This window comes from Argiope bruennichi, chromosome 10 (genome assembly GCF_947563725.1).
Source record: "Argiope bruennichi chromosome 10, qqArgBrue1.1, whole genome shotgun sequence".
Taxonomy (NCBI): Eukaryota; Metazoa; Arthropoda; class Arachnida; order Araneae; family Araneidae; genus Argiope; species Argiope bruennichi.
Window position 1 is genome coordinate 106,101,564 of NC_079160.1, and position 20,775 is coordinate 106,122,338.

The following is a 20,775-nucleotide window of genomic DNA, read 5'->3' on the forward strand; positions in this document are numbered from 1 at the left end:
CTGTAAATGAACAAAGAATTAGAATATATCCATAATTGCGTTCATAAGTTAACAATAATTTAAAATGCATACAATATAAATGCAAAAAAACGGGTTTCTATATTATTAAGTATGATAGTATAAGTCCATTTTAGTTGGATTATGTGGTGTCTCAAATCAGTTAGTATTATGAAAATGGGGATCTAATTATGCTAAATTAATAACATAATACGCAATGTATTGCTACTGATTGTTATCTAGCAGAAATTCCAAATTAACGTTATTTAATTATAACAAATACAAAATTCAGTTACAAAATGGTATAATACGATTAATATGGCACGAAATGACTCTTTCTGAATTTAAATACGAGGAACAGAAAGCAAAGTAAGCTCGTTTGTTTGCTCATGACTTCAAACCATGACGTTCTAGCCTGTCTACTGGTTTTCAGATGTGTTCAACATCTATTATCCGTCTTCGCAAGCCATAGCAAAACTTTCAGTGCCCATTTTTATCTAATAGCATGCAAAACTGATGCAGGAGATGTTGTGGCTTTGTAGTAAGATCTCGGCTCATGAGCCATAGGGTTTCAGGTTCGAGACATGATTTCACCGTCGTGTAAGGGAGTCGGTTGCACGTGAAATCTGTTCCGGCCAAACGCCCTCCCGTTGATGTGGAGAGAGGGGTGCCAGCTCAGGTGTCGTCCTCGTCATTTGACGGCGGTTCAAAATTACAAGGACCATCTCAAAATAGCCCTGGTGTTGCTTAAAACTGGACGTTAATATAATTAAAACTAAAACTGAAAAAAGGCAACGCTGTTGCACGTATTATTTGCGCATCATCCAAATCCAACCCAGTGTTTAGATACATTGGAAGAGATATCATGCGCATTAATTTTGAAAATCCACATCCATCTTCGTCAGTCACAACTCAAATCTTAATTAATCTTACTGTGTTCGACTTTCATGTCACGATGATACAAAAGAATTTTTCATTCAGCATCGAAAACCCTTACCATGTTCAAATGGAATGACCTAAGGACCATTCATTTAGAAAACTGTAACCGAAGGGTGCATTTAAATCTTAACCTGCAAATTCATATGGTGTAGGATGACTACAAAAGACAGCCATTGATATCACTATTTTTAATTATTTGTTTACAGATTAATTCCCTCTTGTCAAACTGCCATCGTGTAAATAGTAGGAATGGTTTCCCTGAAACTTTCTCTCATTCTTCCTAATAAGGATATTGTGCCTCTCCCTACCCCTGCTTAAAATTCTAAATCTTAGACAAATATGGGAATATCACGAGAGCTAATTTAATCGGTATCTATGCTTTAGATGATAAATCGACATACTAAATTTTATCCACCTATGTCGTTTTATTTTATAATTACAATATAAATTTATAATCGGATAAACGGACAGATATGCTTCTTCTAAATGGATTTAGTTCAAAATTTGATCAAAATCTAAAAAATTTAGTGGAAGATCATATAAGAAATTACATCCATATAGCTTCAGATTTTCGGTAACAGAACATACGATACAAAATCCTTGAATATGAAATATATTTAGTTTCTGCTAATTCACTTGTCTGCTTGGAAAACAACTATTCAATACAAAATTCCAGCCACTTCATCTGTTGAAAAAAATAATTCAGAAGCAGGGCGTAGAATCAGGGAGTAGGTCAATTTCTCCAAAATTTCATTTCAATAAATCTGGTCTATAAATTAAAAGCTTAATCCCAACAAAAAAATTCAGAGCGATTAGCATCAAATCTTTCAGAACTAAAATGAAGATAAATTTAAAAAAAGTAACTGTTATTAATAAGTTTATATTTAAATATCCATATATTTCTTTTAAGTGAAATAAGTAAAATATAAGTAACTTGATAAATTTGTCAACCTTATAATTTATTTAATATGGATTCTGCTCAGATTAGATTGATTCATTAATAATTGAAGGTAACTATTTAGTTATTAAAGCACATAGATATCTCCTGAATCATTATTATATTTAATAAATTCCACATAGCTTATTTATTTAATTGCTTTTTATTTATTATTGCAAGTGCAACCATTATATTGGAAATATCTTTAAGCCATTGTGATTTTGGTTTGAAACCTTTCCCTCAAATTTTCGCCCTTCTTATTTTTCTTAATTCAAGAAATTACAGAATCCCTTTTCTATGACCAACGTTTATGTTTGCCTTATTATTGCCAAAAATGTGAATTATAACGAAGAAAACGAATCAAATGTTGAATAATTTTTTTAATGTGAGAACTGCGCCATATGAGTTTAGATAATATGTACGTACGCAGCATTTGAAACACCGCAGGTAGAGGAATTTATTTATTATCAATTATGACTGTATTTGTCATATGGAATGGAGTCAAATAAATTGTATTCATTCAATGATAAAATTTAATTTTATATCATAACAATTATGGTATTTTTTTCCATTTATATATAACAGTATTTATATTTCATTCTCACATACATTAGTCAAAAGATTTTTAATGAATGAATATAATAGTACAAAATCTTTTTCACTTACTAATCAAAGCCTCTGAAAATCAAATACAGCCATTAGATATGATTGAATAGATTAGATAATATATCTTAAAATTAAATAGTAAATATTGTGTCATAAATGTAATTTTCATTACCACCATAACAATTTACCAAATAAATGAATATCACATTATAACGCAGAACTTCTAAGCAAACATCTAACGTCTATTTAAGACAGAAATGTTTAGAATCGCAATTATTATTTTCATTTTTCCTTTCTCTTTGCTACTTGCTAATTTTTTAATTCAGTCCATTCATCCATGCCCATTTGAGCTTCCTAAGTAGATAAGAAAAATAATCCAAAAAGTGTGAAAATATGTAATTTTCAAAATAAATAAATAAATATAAAAAATATTCAAAAATATATAAGTAGATATATTTTTTGTAGTAACTCTTAAAATGTAAACCGTTATTCAATCCTTCATTTCCGATCCATTCAAATCCGATGTTAAAAGGTTAAAAAGTTTGCAAGGTAAATTTGATACGTAACTTGAAGTTTAAGCCTCATTTATATCCAAAAATTATTAAGGTTTTGAATTTTTTGAGTTAGCCCTGAGCTTTGTGTACTTTGGTTTGTTTGACTACTCATTTTCTGGTTAATTTCTTCAAATATGATTGAGTTAAATATATAGAAAAATAATCATTGCATAGTACCCGGTGGTTATAATTAAACATCCCCTATAGACAGCATCTTGCAACGCAAACGGATAAACGGATTGCAGCGAAATTTGGTATATAGACTAGACACGAGATGCGCTCACGCAATACCGAATAAAATTTTTAGTTCCAAAATGTCCACCAGAGGGCGCCTTTTCTTGAAAAACATTAAATTTAACACAAAATAGAATACAGAAACATTATTAACAATCCAAAACAAGAATTATGAGTAATAAAACATAAAACATGAGAAAAGCTGTCAATTCTAGGGAAAAAATTGTCGAGATTTGCATGTTTGCGAAGAGGAGGAAGCTTTATGCAAATCAGGTTAGGGTAAGAAACGGCTGCAATCGTTGTCATGTTTTATGTGGAAGTTTCCGGCTGTAATGATGATGATATCTTGCTGCGATGGTGTTGCGACGTTGAATGACTTAAAGAACTCCATAACGCTTCATGTGCGAAGCATCACAACTGATCATCATGATCTGCTGTTAAACACACTGTACATCTACGTGAAATTTTGCTGATGAGTGAGGGTGGTCACATGGCCTTTCCTTACATCATCCTGGACTCGATAAACAACTGCTCCTCTAGTGCAATTTCGTCCTAATCTGTTCTTGTTTCTGCAAACTGAACTGTTTCTTCCTCTCAAAGACCGTACTGTTATTTTTTCCTTACCTTTACTTAATATGGTTCGATGACAAGGTAATCAGAAACTAGTCAATAAATGTTAATATGGTTTCTGTATTCCGTTTTGGTCGTTTATTGTGTTAAAATTAATGTTTTTCCGGAAACGGCATCCTCTGGTGGACATTTTGGAACTAAATTATTTTTTTTTTTTCGAAATTCTGTGAGCGCATCTCGTGTATAGTCTATATACCAAATTTCGATGCAATCCGTTCATCCGTTTGCGTTGTATGATGCTGTTTATAGAGGATGTTTAATTATAACCACCCCTATACAAAAATGGACTAAGCTCAAAATTTTCTATTTTCTACGTGTTTTTTCCTCTGTATATCAAACGGATATTTTGATTCCGGTCTCTACTAATAAATAAAAACAAATGCCTTTGTCTGTGAGCGTATGCGGTTGTCTGTTAAATCTCTACAAGACAGGTAATTGGGTTTAGAATTGATAAATTTGACAAAAGCAACTTTAGCAATTAGTTGAGGGAGAAACGTTTTTTTGTCTTGAAATTTAACTTAAATTGTATTCAATTATTTAATTTAAAATTAATTTAATTTAAATTTTAATTAATTATTGATATAATTTCTATGTTATTAAATTGGTTATTTTATTTATACTATTTGTTTAATTTAATTTAAATTTAATTTATTAAAATTAAGAAAATTTTTGAAGTGTTCGTTTATAAATTCAGAAAAATGGCAACAAAGGCATTATACTTCATTAGTTTTAAAATTTAAAATTATATCTGTAATGATAGCAATTTAACTGTAGAGCAATTTTTATTTATTGTTTTTTTTCAAAAAGTTTTAAATGCCGTTTGTTGTATCAAGTCTTATTTTTGTGTTAAAATACAAGAAAAAAAAACTGCAAACTTTCATTGTCATAATTAATAACTAGATTTTCTTCTGTATGAAACACTGAAAAATAGAGATTCTGCTTATTATTATTTGGCAAATCCAAAGTGAATGTTAACTTTCTGGTTTAATTATTATTTATTTTTTTTGTGAAATCTCAGAATTGAGCCCCCTGAAATATTAAAAATAGTACGAAATTAATCCAATAGGCCAAATGATTATAACTGCCATTTAATTTTTTCAGTATGATTCAATTCAACTTCCATGCTGTTAGATCTATTACCATAATACCTGCAAAATGAGGTGCCCCAATTAAATGTTGTGATCCATAACGAATCTCACATTAAATTAAATATAGTGAAGTTGCAGCTCCGCTTAAGAGGACTTGTATATAAATGCTAGATAATCCATTTTATTATGTGATAGTGGCACGTTCCTCCACTTCATTGAAAGAATTCATGTACAAAAAAAAGCCGGATAGATGCTCGACTATTAAAACAAATCTACAAAAAATTTACTTAAATAATTTTATAATAATTAGTTAAATTACATCAAATTGACGTTAAATAATACTTTCTGAAGGAACTATTCATACCAAGTTATAGAAATATATCTTTAATTGAGATTAAGAAATAAACATCAACAAAAAATTCAGTGAACAGTTTAATCGGTCAATGAGGGTTTCATAAAAAATCAGTTTTACTAAAAATTAAGAAATCTACGGGGTGGTTTTAATTAAAGTTTCATTTTGAAATGGTCATAAAAGGAAAAACTACTGGACCAAATGTTTTCAAAAAAAGTTAAAAACTCACTACCAGGAGTAAAATGACGCTGTATCAATATTGTTAAGCAAAACACGATATGAAGACATCGGTTTAAAATGTGTTTAATCGTTTCTGAAACGTTTTACAAAGCATGTTGAAAGTATGTTACCTCAAAAGCACTCTTTAAAGTGAAGAACTGAAAGATGCGATACACTGACATGTGCATAACATTCCTCCTGATATACTAAGAGCTACTGTTGAGAATGCAGTGATGCGATTTAACTTGTTTTCAGAAAATGATAGACGCCACATTGAACATGCTTTGTAACATGTTTCAGAAACGATTAAACACATTTTACACGTTTTCATGTCCTGCTTTGCTTAACAATATTGCAACAGCGCCATTCCTCCCTGGTGGTGAGTTTTTGAGCCTTTTTGGGGAGGGGGGGGGGGTGAAAAGAAATTCCCATGGCCTTCTTTAAATTATTACCTAGTTCAATAACAATTGGTCCAGTAGTTTTAATTTTATGACTATTTCGAAGTCGAACTTTAATTATAACCTAGCCACCTTTTGGTAATAATCTGGATCTCGAGAGTATTAATTTATTTAATTTCAATTAAACCTTTGGTATATATCTTGAATTTAGGATTTCTTCAACAAATTATTAATGTGACAAATATTAAGATCTGTTTTTTAAGCCTTACAACTGTCTGCTTACAAAAGTTATATAAATGGCTCTTGTAAGCAGACAGATTTAAGACTGTAATGGCTCCAAGTCAAAAGACATCATAGCATCATTAAAAATTTTAGTGTCTATTGATCTATTCCAAATTGCACCTTTTTTTTTGAGGTAATGTAACTTTTTTTTCTGATTCCTCACGTTAAATACTATAAATTGAAACTCTGATGCTTTCTCCAATGTTTTATTAGCCTCATTACATACATAGAAGAAGAATGAACGGAAGAATTACATATTAAGAATGAACATTCTTCTTCATTCTATCATTCTTTTTATATTTCCATAAAAAGTTGTACAGTCTCTATGAAATTAATTAAATATGAAAGTTAATGTTATCTTACCATCAGGAGAATCTAAAACAAAGATACTTTCTCATAAATCGTTGCCAATAATAATAATATATAAAAAAATTCTTTTAACTATCAAATAGAGTAATGCTACATTCTTTTTTCTGTTTTCTTTTTTTTTTTGCGATATTCTGCGTGATTATTAATGCCATGGTTGCATGGCTATTCTAAAATCATTTATTGTTGCTAGTACCTTACATTGATTTTTAACTTTTCACTTCGTACGTGATTGTGATTTTGCCGATTTAGGAAGTGTTACGGAGTTTTTGAACTCAAGATTCTTAACTACGCGATTGAAGAGTAATATGATTAGTAGCATGACACTAAGATTACTTAGTAAGTGGTTGTGCTTAGCTGCATTAAATTTTTTCTTAAAACAGTAAACTGATTATTAATTATATATCAGGAAAAGAAAATTAAGAAGGCAGAGTTTTGCATAAGTGTTTTTTTTCGATAATCTCGATCCAGAAACAAATCGGTGTGACGAAGCTACAATGAAGACGTAGGCATAATAAGATGGCTGGGACTTTTAGCGCTTTTCGGAAATGCAGGATCGCAAGTTTAGTTTTTTTATCGCGATGTTATCACTTATATCTATTTTCTCGATTAATCTTATTAAAAGTTTCCAGTGGAATTTTGGCAATGTTGCAAAATAAGGTCTCTACGGATTTCTTTATTCTTAATAAATCATAGCTTGTTACTAATTTGCCGAACCGTCCTATTTTTCAATCTCTCTAATATAATGATGTGAGTCTTGGCACATTGAAAAGTTTGGTAGATTTATAATGGTGTAAAGCTTTGGCTTTAGATCGTAGGTGTTTTAAAGCTATGGTGAAAATTAGACGTTCTTCGGAAGCGTATGATTGTAAGTTTTAATCGCTTTGATGACTACGTTATCACTTTTATTTGTTTTCTGGAAGAATTTTATTGAAAGTTTCTTGCTGAATCTCTGCAATGTTGCAAAAAATAAGGTCTATATGGATGTCTTTATTCCTGACAAACCATGGCATTTATTGATTTGCAGAACCGTCATAGTTTTCAATCTTTCTAATGCAATGATATGAGTCTTGGCACATTTGGCAAGTCTTGGCATATTTAAAATGGAGTAAAACTTGGCTTTAGATCCTTTGTAGTTCTTTTTAATTTTGGTAATATATTTTTCAAAAGTTAAGTGCTTATCTAGAGAGACGCCATGCTAACGTGTATCATTACTCCACTGAATAACTTTTCGAAACAAATGTAATGGTGAGCATTTAGGATGTTTCATCAATCCTTCCCAAGGAACCAGAATACCAGAAACTTAATAATGAATATTAATATCTTAGTTTTCTATCCAAAGAATTTCCAGCTTTCCTCATTCTTTGAAGAAAGAGTTAAGAATTTGATAATTTATAATGAATGCTAAGGTATTAGAATAGGTGAGATGTGTAGAAAAGTACACCCAAAATATATTCAAGTAGACCTAGCTTTACTAATGGCTCAAGAAAGATGAATATTTGTGTAGCAATTGTGGGTGGGTATTTTGAAAAAGAATAAATAAATGCTGTAATCCATTCTTAAAATAAGTTCACTGACTAAATTTCATTTTTTTTAATTGCAACTTTAACTTTCTCCATTTCATAAGTTTGTAACACATGATATTGAATTATAACAGAAAATAATATCTCCCAATAACTAAATAAAGAGAAAAGAATTGAAATTTTATTTGCCTATGTTTGAGAGAATTTTTAAAGCAAAACCATTTTTTTTCCTTAATTCATATTAGATAATATTATTTAAAACCTTTCCCTCTCTGAATATTAGGTTTATTTGATGTATATTCACACGAGTGAATATTGAAAAGATCGAACAAAACAGCTATGGAAATGGATAAAATATCCTAACCGTAAAAAAATCTAAAGCATTTAAGGATATAAGCAATTGCAAATATAAGCAAATATAAATACAAATATTAATATTAATATATAAATTACAAATATAAGCAATTGCATTGCAATTTCTCCAAAAGTGGAAATATCATCACTTCCTAATTTACAGACAGAGGAACATTAAAATGGTACTCAGCCAACAAATTTTTTTGTATTATTTGTAACACGGTGAACAGTTTATTTAAAGGTTACAAAGCTAAAAGTTACAAAGAAATGCCAAATATTATAAAGAATCGATTACTGTTCAAATGTTTTCAGATTTTCTTATAAATTCACATAGCATTATTGAAAGAATTGTTTCTGTTAATGAGACTTAAATTTTTAATAATTCATTTGTGATTTTCTCAATATAAATTATTAACTCCGTAGGTCATTACACCAGATATTATGTGTATAATAATAATTTGCTTTTTAATAATTCTGCCTCCTAAATAAAATGGTATTTCTTTAGTTATTTGGCGCAATTTAGCTATTTGGCGTTAATAGGCGCAAATTAACACATTTACTGCTATTTACGAGATATCTCGTATTAAACGGCTGTAAAATGAAGCGTTTATAAATTTCGCTGGCAGTGAATATGTTGACCGTTCAGCTTTTACATGCCTGATTTAGACTAATGTCTCAAAAGAAAAAAATATTTAGACATATTTACTTGTACTAAAAATTTTCAGCAATTCTTTCACATTGCCTGAAAGTGGAAAAATAATATCATATCATTCAATAGTCGATAACAGTAAAAACTGAAAGCATTTAAATTGTAAATACATGATATAACAAAAAATATCTCAGATTTAAAACAAAGATAACTCTAACAAACAAATTAGAAAAACATTTTATAAATTTAGGAGGGGGGGGGCATTCTCAAATTTCATTTCTTTAACATTAGCTGATTATTTCATTGTACGACCTTGCATGTTTATTTTCAGTTCCACTGAATTATGATAATTTTCATTGAGCTAGTATTGTATGTCTTGAATTTGTTTTGAGGAGCAATAACACAATGACACACTTTTTGTGTCATCAAATCATATGGAAAATTATTTGCTAAATGCGTTTCGTTGCAATTAAGACCATCTTTATCCCGGCAAGTAGAAAGTCAATAATACATTGGTTTCATCGATTTATTTAGTTTATGCTATAGTCGGAAGCAAAGGGTTATATGTATAGGAGAGAATGTACTATGGATGCAGTAAATATTTGTTCAGATTATTAATAATATTAGCCATGGATTGTGAAGTTCCTACCCGACTTCTTGCAAAGTTTGAGAAAGCAATTGCCTTATAAACCCGAATTTCAACATCCGATGCAAGCTGTGTACTATAATCTGACAAGTTCCATAGAAATGAAAGATAAGTTTAAATAAATAGTAGATATTGTTAGGGTATCATATTGAAGTAACAATGATCTTTTATATGGATAATGGGTAAAATTCACTTCATTTAAATTTTTTGATTAAGACTAAATATCTTAAGCCTCTGGGGAAACAGTAATTGCTATAAATCTTTTATTTCATTTATAGTTTTAACTAATACTGAATTTTTTGAGCCTCTTTGAAATAATAATTGTTATAAATCTTTAATTGCACTTAAATTGTAGAAGTCTTATTGTTCTTAAATATACGCACTAAATATTAAGGATCGTTGCGATTTTCTACCTGGTGTCACATATACGCTTTCCTTCGGGATATTACTCGATAGACAACATGTTTCACAATATTGTCTGATATTATATTGTATAATATTATTTAATTTAAGCAACGTTCAACAATATTGTACAATATTGTATGCACTTTCAATAATATTGTACAATATTGTTAGATATTATTCATCGTTAAACAATACAGTACAATATTATTCAATATTCAACAATATTGTACGCTATTGTGCGATATTATTCAATATTCAACAATATTGTACGCTATTGTGCGATATTATTCAATATTCAACAATATTGTACACTATTATGCAATATTCAACAATATTGTACACTATTATGCAATATTCAACAATATTGTACAGTATTGTGAGATATTACATTATATTCCATTATATTCAACAATATTATACGAAATTGTGAATATTGTCTAATGCCATACAATATTGTCCAATATATGTGCGCTACTGGCGATGGGTCTTCAATTATCCCCGTGCAATAAAATCCTAATCAGTTAAGAAACTTAAATATCTAGTATCTTGTACATCTGCTTACTCTCACATATCTTTTTATATCATTGCATCAATAATTATTTTTCATGGTTTCATGGATTATGTTGTTATAAATTGATTTTAAAGAACTGCATTGTCTTTATAGCACTGAATTAATCTTAGCGTTTCATATATAGTAGCGGGGAATGGTAAAGCATCATTTGTGCGAATTTTTTTATCAAAATGATATATATATATATATATATATATATATATATATATATATAATTTAATAAATAATACCATTGAAAAGTGAATAATTTTGATCGATTTGTAATATGAATGCAAAATATTTTGTGCTTTTGCATTATTCTCTAATTATTTATGCCCACCATTTTTATGAAAACAATGGGGAAAGACTATAGTGATAATTTTTTTCTATAGTGTTTATAGGTTCCCATTACGAGTATATGTTTCTAAATACAATGGAATTTCGATATACAAGAATAAAATCAGATATTTGAATCTGCTTTAGAGAGTTACATGTCTATCACGTATTCAAGTGATTCATTTAAACAACTGAACGCGCAGTAAGGACACAATTTTTCGATTCCTTTCCGGCATGCAGATGTAATTTTAATAAATTTTAAAACAGAGCTAATGCTAAGGATCACAAGACTGAACAAATCTTATGAATATATCAAATTGCTAACTAAGTAATCATCAACAATAAAACAGATAACTCACCAACTGTTCCATCTACAGGGAAACAATTTTTATGATTATTTGAACCAAAAATTTAAAATATAAAGATTTGAAAAAGAAAAATTGATATTCTTTATATATAATTTGAATATTAATTAGTCTTAAAAATTAACAATTGCAAAAATTCTGTATGTTGAAAAAGAAAACGGTGAAAGTATAAAATATTGAAGTTATGGACTTAACCCTCTCTTTCTTTAATCTTTGCCCAGAAAATTTTGCGGAGAATTTCCGGAATTTACTTGTACATACTATTAAGTCTACTATTTAATCATCTGTTTTCTATGAACATGAGAACAATTGGGAATCTAAATACTGAAATGCCTCAGTTCATCTTTCAAAAATAAGAAAATTTCGCTAAAACTTCAATAACTGCAATAATATATCGAATTTCGAAGACATTGATATACAAAAAGGCCTCTGCATAGATGTTAGCTATTAAAAGGATTTGTGAAAAGAAATCTATTAAGTTGTTCCTATTTTCAGGGTGATCCACTCTAACGAGCAAAGCACACGCCTCAGACATTCACACTACAAAGGAAATTACATTTAATGTTCTTGGGATAATCGATCATTTGCAGTAATTTGTACGGACATTTAGAAGGCTTCATATCGAAGGTGTAAATTTACTTATTTGCACGTAATTAAAATGTGCAGATAAAACATTACTTATGAGATAACATATACAAAACTAATATTAATTCATAAAATGATGTAATAAAGGATCTCTAACAAAGTAGGTATTTCAGATGTTGAAAACAAGAAGAAAATTACACTTAATAAAGTTTGCTTGGATATTGCAGTAATTTTTTTGAAAGGCCGTTTTGGATGCTTTATATCGAAGGAGCAAATTTGTTTGTTTACCCATATTTACTAAGTAATTATTGCAATAACAATTCCTATGAGGCAACAAAAACAAAACTGTTGTATTAATCACAAGATTACTTTCACTTTGCAAATGCAGTTCTTATGCCAGCGTGCAGCATTCATTACTTCTAGGCCAAAACAATCACCTGATTTTGGAGCAAATTACATTTGGATGCAATATTTCTTAAAATACTTCAAATATCAAGATCACTTTCAGGGTTCCCTAAGATTTTACATTTAACAAAAAATCATACGTCCTTTCATCATTTTTTTTCCTTTAATGCAATAAATATGATATTTTAATATATCGACTATATTAAAAGTGATTCTTTTGTGATTATTAATTATAATAATAATTGTATGCGTAACATGAGTCTAAATGAAATACTGATTATCTGGAAAACAATTATAGTTGAAAATAAGTAAAATTAAATTCTATGTAGTGAATTGTATTGTTTCTCTCTAATACGTCAGAAATCATTAAATAATAAATTATTTCAAAAATATAAATGAAAAACGAAGTATTGTAACGCATTATGATAAAAAAATCAATTAAAATTCAAATGAATTATAATTAAATTACCCTCAAGATAATAAAAACCAAAAGTTTGAATGATTATAGCAATAAGGAAAAAAAATATTCCACCTTACTAGGCAATATTATTCTACGACTTTTGAAATACAGTCATGTAGTTCGAAACAATTATTTTACCATGAAATATAATATTAAAATGCTTACATTAAAAGAAATTTTTATTACCTTTAAATTAGAAAATTTGTTATTTCATGATATATCTTATTTAAATAATGGATTAAATTAGTTTAATGTAAGTTACAGTTCTATTTTACACTTTAACTATTTAGAAAAAAATAAAACTAATTTAAAACCCAAGATAACAATCTGAAAGGGAATAATTCAATTGTATCTAATTAGCATAAAGTTAATACATTTCATAATTTAATTTTCAGACATTAAAACATTGGATATTTAAGGTTCGAAATTCTTTTCAATAACAAATTATTTAAGTGACAGGAGACACAAATTGGAGCTTTAAAGTATCTTTAACTTCAATAAGTAAGCTCCATTTTAAAGATAATAGAAGTTAAAAGCGTATTCATCAGTAAAATAGTGATTTTTATTAATTATCTGACGTTTATTAGTTTATAGAATGCCTATTTATTTTATAAAGTAATTAGCAATTAGCTTAGTTTGTGAGTATTTTTTACTAGACTCTTTTTGCTTATTTCATATCTCAGTTGCACACATTATTAAACTGCATACAATGACGAGTTTGACTTTTGTATCAGATTACTGAATTTTTAGTTTTAAATCCGCAATTAAGTGAAAGAATTAATTAATTTAAAACAAAAATATCGCTTAAAAACGTATCATTATCTGAAATACCCTTATATTATAATAAAAATTAAAATAATAATAATTTTTCCCAATAGAGTATACTATTTGAAAAGGAAGTTAAGTAAATTTGTATATCAATAGACTAATAATGTTTATAATACATAAATTCGCATCCTATATAAATAACATACTCTTAGGCAATGATTAATCGAAAATTATAAGATTATTAATTCAGAACTTTTGCTAAATAAAGTGCCTTACTAATAAACATCAAAAACAGAATAAATGTTATTTAAAGATAATCAAACAAGAGAAAGAGAAAATGTCTTACTTGTCAAACGAGCTGAAAAAATATTGTTAATAAATAAGACATTAATGTAAAAATATTTTTGATTTCAAATTTTATGATTCCTGAAAAATTTATGTTATTATTTTAGAAAATATTTTGTTTCAACAAATATATACTTTTGTAATCGAAAAATCGATTGCATTTATGGACATTGCAAGCTATTATACAAGTGAGGTTGCAGGATAGGTTTGTTTTAAAACGAAGAAGTCAATTATGCATTTGGTTTACTTTTTCAGTTGGTTTAATATTTCTATAAATTAACTAGCTGATAAGTTGTATTGTGAGAACGTTTTGTAGTTCTGATTCTAGTGCATATCCACTGAATACTTGAAATACTTTTATATCCCTTGTGGCTTTTGTACTGAATTATAACAATTTTGAATGATTTAATTGTTGCTTAAAAGTTTAAAAAAATCCATGCATGCCCAGCATAGGATAAATCGGTGAAATTGATGAAGGAAGGAATCGGTGAAGGAATTGAAAAATGGTAATGATACAATTAGAAACTATTAAAAAAAAAAACAAAGTAATTTTTTCAAAAACTTTCCATTCATTTTTGAAACGTGTTTTTTCAAAAACGCATTCGCGCTGATATTCGCTTATCTAAGCCATTATAAAAAAAGAATCAAATGAATATGTTAATAACTTTTTCAGTTCACTATTTAAAGATCTATCTGATGTAATGTTTGTTTTTAAGAAAAATCATTTTGTTTTTTCTCTTCCAACATTCTTTCCTTTTTTCAGTTGTAGATAAGATGGACAAAATGTCACATCTGTTAGAAGAAAGGACAGTAATTTGTAAAAATTGTTATTGTAGATGTAGTCAAGAGATCAACTTGTGCTGTCATATTATTTTCGGCTTTAGACCAGCAGTAATGAAAGTAGTACACTTGTATTTTCAATAAAAATTAACCATTATTTTGCTAACAGAAAACTTTCAACACAGTTTGCTCATTTAAACGAATATTTTTATGTTTACTTTCATTAATTTATTAAAGATTGAACAATTTTTCTTGACAGATTAATCAAATGATATATTAAAATATATCTTGTCTCATATTTGGTGCAGAGGAAGCAAAAATCAATCATTCTTAATGTTGAACGAATAATTTATATTTGTTTTACCTATTAACTTCCAAGTTGTATAAGTTAGAAAAATTATATATATATATATATATATATATATATATATATATGGTTTTTTACAAATGGATATCGTTATAAAATGATCAATAAACTCATTTCAATAAAAATCAAAAGTTTAAGTAACAGATCTATACTATAACTACTAAATTATGTACAGGGTATCCCACAAGGTATTCAGCGTCTAATAGTTCGGATAGAACACGTCAAGATGAATATTTTTATATATAACATGTGGGGTCTCCGAATATAGCGTCAAAGTCTAATTACACGAAGAACGTTAGTTACGAATCCGACAGTTTGTGTTCTAAATTATGATGCATGCGACGATTGCACAATATGTCAGCTTCCCTAGGACTAGAAATTTGTGACAACCAATGAGAGGAAATGCGCGTCAGTTTGTGGATATGTAAATTCCTATGCGGTTCTGCTCCCTTACAAAATTCAAATCAATCACCATCGACCAATGGTTTAAGGAGGTTTGATTTTGCAGGCAGATGATTAATAAAGTTGAATGCAGCGAAATTGATTTTAATCGGATGGGTTCAGTGACGAGGCGCATTTCCACCTAGAAGAATAGGTTAATAAACAGTTCTGGAGTTCTTTCCACCTAGAAGAATATGTTAATAAGCAGTTCTGGAGTTCTTTCCACCTAGACGGATATGTTAATAAACAGTTCTGGAGTTCTTTCCACCTAGAAGAATATGTTAATAAACAGTGGCCTAGATTTGGAGGTTCTGGGCCACTGAAAATCATCATGCAACAGTTCGACCACTGCACCCACTTAGGCTCACAGTTTGATGTGCGTTATCTCCCAAAGGTGTCATTGGCACAGTTTATGTTATCGAAAATATCATCGGTGCAGCTTATTTTGTCATGTTGAAAGACGGTGTCACCCCATTCTTGCCTGGCATAAACAAGATAAGCAATAACTGGTTTATGTAAGATCGTGCTAGACCTCATCGCACTCAGGGAAACTTCGATCTCTTAGCAGAACGTTTTCACGATGGACTGATCGGATTGTATTCCATTATGAGTACAGGCAATGGCATAGAGTAACCACTTTACTCGCCGGATCTTAACCCGTGCCACATTTTTTATGGGGATGTCTGAAAGACACAGTATATCTCATACAGCACTCTACACTGGACAACTTGAAAGCTGCAATGGAAACTGAGGTTAAGAACATTGGAATTGTTTTGTAGAAAGCAGCTGCGAAATTCTATTCCACACTTCATTATGTCATTTGTTCGTATGGACGACATTTCGAAAATTTGTTATATTGAAAGTTCTCAATATACATTTATTTTCACTTTTTTTTCCTCTCATTTCTTGAATTTTTCTTCACACAAGCTTCACACCTTAATTAGACTATGACGCTATAGTCGGGAGCCTTACATATTATAAGTCAAAATACTCGCCATGACGTGTTCTATCCGAATCTGTAAGTATTAGACGCTGTATGCCTTGTGGGACACCCTGTATTTATGAAGGATATTTTGCATTATGATACAAAAAACATAGCAGAAATATAATGTTTCAAATATGAAAATTCTATTCCGTTGAACTTAAAAACGAATTTTAAATTTGTTCATTTGTTGTATAGAAACGAAGCTCTATTCTGTACACAAATACAGAATACCCTTTTTTCTGATACACAGCTATGACAGTAAAACTAAACTGCCAGACATACCAAATATATTTTTGGCGACTAGTGGCTACTCAAAATTCCAAATTATCAAATGGGAATCGAGGCAGCTAATGATTTACAAAATGCTCAATTTATCTGACTTTAAACTTTACTTTAATGAAAAATCACTTTAATGAAATGATTTCGTTATTTTGATTGCATATATTTAGTTAAAATTTTAACGATTCAATGAAGGTTTCATAAAAATATTAACATTTGGTATAAAGGGCGTCTGTTATAACTTTTTCTATATAGAAGTACGCACAGTAAAATCTTATGAATAAAACCAGATTTCATATGTAGATTGTGAAAGGCATAAAAAGATAAACTGCTTAAAAATATATCATTAAAAGTAATCAACAGAAAAATCGCTGACGATGTCGAAGCGGAAACCTGTCAGTGCGCACAATGAAACCATGCAAATTGAAAAAAAAAATTATGCCGAAGTTTATTAATGTTCAAGTTATCAAAAAATACACATTGTATTGAATAATTCATTGTGTATTAAATGTATTACGAAAACTAATTAACTTAAAGAATGAAATTAAAAGGAAGTAATCATTTATTAATGAACAATGGGATGTCCTGGCATACTTGTAGCATTCCCAATAGCTGACACTTAGTGTTTATAAAATATTGCATCGATAAAATTTGTCACGGGATTCATTCTTTTGCCATTTTTGGAATTCATCCCCTCATACCCTCCACAATCTGTAAACGAAATTTAGTGTCCTTCCGTTCATTAATTTTATAGAAAAATGCTTCAAAATAGGAAAAGTATCTTTTTAATATTCACTCTATTAAATTGAATATAGACCATGTTACAAAAATGAAGAAGTTTTCTGTTTTTATTTCTACTTATATTGTTGCCATATCTGAAAGTATAATAATCTCTACAGAATAGAAATTTTCAAGTCAAAGGCCTTCAGTAAAGAAGAAATTAAAAAAATTTCTATTCATAAGCCATTTAATTTCAAATATAAATCCAGATTAATTTTAAAATTGCTGATTAAAAGTTTAATATTTATTTCTTATGTTTATGTCTTTGTGGCAGTTATTGAATAGGAAAGAATAGCAATAAATTTCCCGAATTCAGTAGTGTTTCTATTCTTTTTATCGATACTTTTGTATCACAATAAAGCAACATACCTTTTCTTTTGATTACATTATATTAAACATTCATATACAAAATCCTATTAATGTAAGTGATGTAAATTATCAGATTTTTAGATATAATGTAAATAATTGATATACAAAATTATAAAATATCGATGCATATAATTTACATGAATTTTAATATTTCAAGCAGAACTTGTAACTTATTGACAAAACTTACAACAGAGCTAAAAAGTTTAATATGATCAACCATTTTCAAATTTTTATTAATGCTGCTTGGTTTCATGAAAAATATGTGATATTCGAATGAATTCATTTTTGTATTTATTCCAGATTCAACTGTAATAGGTTAATGAAATACTTTTATGTAATTGAATGATCATACATTTATTAGAACAGAATGTTTGTCCTGTAATTTAAAACAAAATATCTTGCTATTATCGAACGATGAATAAAATAAGTTAACAATATTAATAACACTTTTATATCTGGCTTTTATGGAGAATTCAAATGAGCGTTTATTGAGGGTACTTTAATGTACTTACCTACACTATCCATAGCACAATCTGTAATGAACATAAATTTAATTAAAGCTAACTGTATTTTCAGTTACTTAAAATTTAATGGGAAATTATTTTCTTTAAACACGATTTCAAATAACAAATTATTGAGTAGAATATATATTTGGAAATCAGAATAAAGTGTAAATTTGGTTAATATTCTGTGATATAATTATTAATCTTTCTCTCATTATTATGCATTTACGCTTGAAATTCATGAGTTGGAGCATATAGATTTTCAGTATGATAAGTTATTTCCGTTGGGTATATTGAATATACTTAAATTACTTCCCATTAAAGTTAAAAGTCATAATTGATTAGAAGATTATTTTTATTTGACGCTATTCATAATTAAATTAGGAGAAAACAAATGGTTAACAAATTATTAGTTAGAATAAATATTTGGAAATCAGAATAAAGTGTAAATTTGGTTAATATTCTGTGATATAATTATTAATCTTTCTCTCATTATTATGCATTTACATTTGAAATTCATGAGTTGGAGCATATAGATTTTCAGTATGATAAGTTACTTCCGCTGGGTATATTGAATATACTTAAATCACCTCTCATTAAAGTTAAAAGACATAATTGATTAGGAGATTATTTTTATTTGACGCTATTCATAATTAAATTAGGAGAAAACAAATGGTTAACAAATTATTAGTTAGAATAAATATTTGGAAATCAGAATAAAGTGTAAATTTGGTTAATATACTGTGATATAATTATTAATCTTTCTCTCATTATTATGCATTTACGCTTGAAATTCATGAGTTGGAGCATATAGATTTTCAGTATGATAAGTTATTTCCGCTGGGTATATTGAATATACTTAAATCACTTCTCATTAAAGTTAAAAGTCATAATTGATTAGGAGATTATTTTTATTTGATGCTATTCATAATTAAATAAGGAAAAAAACAAATGGATTAACAAACTATTAGTTAGAATTAATATTTGGAAATCAAAATAAAGTGCAGACTTCACTAATTTGCTATAATATAATTGTTAAAGTTTAACCTCTTTCACTACCTCGCATATATACTTACATGCATGATTCATTCCAATTTATATAGGAGAAGAATTTGTTCTTAAGGAATGGGATTTCTCCATGTTCCATTCTTATTTGCTTCAACGCCTTAAATTACTTCTCAGTAAGAAAAGTAATATAACTCATTAAGGAGGGAGATTAATTTGATGTTATTTATAATTAAATAAGAAGAAAAGGAATGGTGAACAAATTATTGGTTAGACTATAAGTGTAGACTTATAAATAAAGTGCAGATTTTGTTAAAATATTATGATATAATTATTAAAACTTAATCTCCTTCATTATCATGCATATACAAATATATGATTCATTATAATTTATATAAGTAAGATAAAAATTCGGTATATTTATGTGGCAATTATAATGATTTCGAATGAATCCTATTAAATGAGTCTAAATAAAGAAACAATGAAATTTTCATAAACGTCTAATGATAAGATAATTAGAATTCTTAAATGATAATTCTATAAATATCTATATCATAAATTGAATACACAATTAAAATAAAGAAACTGAAGATAATTAGAATTCTTAAATGATAATTCTATAAATATTCATATCATAAATTGAATACACAATTAAAATAAAGAAACTGAAGATAATTAGAATTCTTAAATGATAATTCTATAAATATTCATATCATAAATTGAATACACAATTAAAATAAAGAAACTGAAAAAAGGTCTTATCTTACTTAGAATGGCTGTTGAAGCATCTATAAAAATTACAAAGAATCAATATTTCAAGCTATATAATTACATTATTTAATATTGATAGTCAATTTATTTGAATAATTGTAATTCAGTTCTAGACCGCAATCTAAACCCTTGACCACATACTTAATCATTGCTAGTACATCAATTCGCCAATACAACTACGGAAGCAAGAATGCTTGTAATATGATTGAAATGACAAAGAATTACAGAAAATGTAACATTGTTAAAATAAGATTCTATTGTAAATAAACAGCTGGAAAATATTATAATTATCAGTGGATTTATTATTTATTATTATATTAAACTTATGATTAATGATTTTTTTTAATTTTAAGAAATATATCTGATACTCTTAAATTATATTGCATATCATATTTATGAATTACTCTCCCAAGTAACTATTATTCTACAAATAACTGCAAAAACGTGATATTTCGAATATAATAAAAAATAGTTGAATCCTAAATTGATATGGAATTTAATA

At 28.3% G+C, this 20,775-nt stretch overlaps 1 protein-coding gene across 1 annotated transcript in view; it reads right to left on the reverse strand.

Moving 5' to 3' along the window:
• Positions 1 to 11,389: 11,389 nt before the first annotated feature.
• The window catches only part of LOC129987698 (uncharacterized), a 145,236-nt gene continuing 135,850 nt past the window's right edge, over positions 11,390 to 20,775 (reverse strand). Inside the window, exons 41-44 of the mRNA XM_056095648.1 lie at positions 20,270 to 20,290; positions 18,507 to 18,527; positions 13,995 to 14,006; positions 11,390 to 11,436 (exon numbers count right to left, since the gene is read on the reverse strand). Of these exons, the coding sequence (XP_055951623.1) occupies positions 11,390 to 11,436; positions 13,995 to 14,006; positions 18,507 to 18,527; positions 20,270 to 20,290 (101 nt within the window). The remainder of the gene's footprint in view (positions 11,437 to 13,994; positions 14,007 to 18,506; positions 18,528 to 20,269; positions 20,291 to 20,775) is intronic.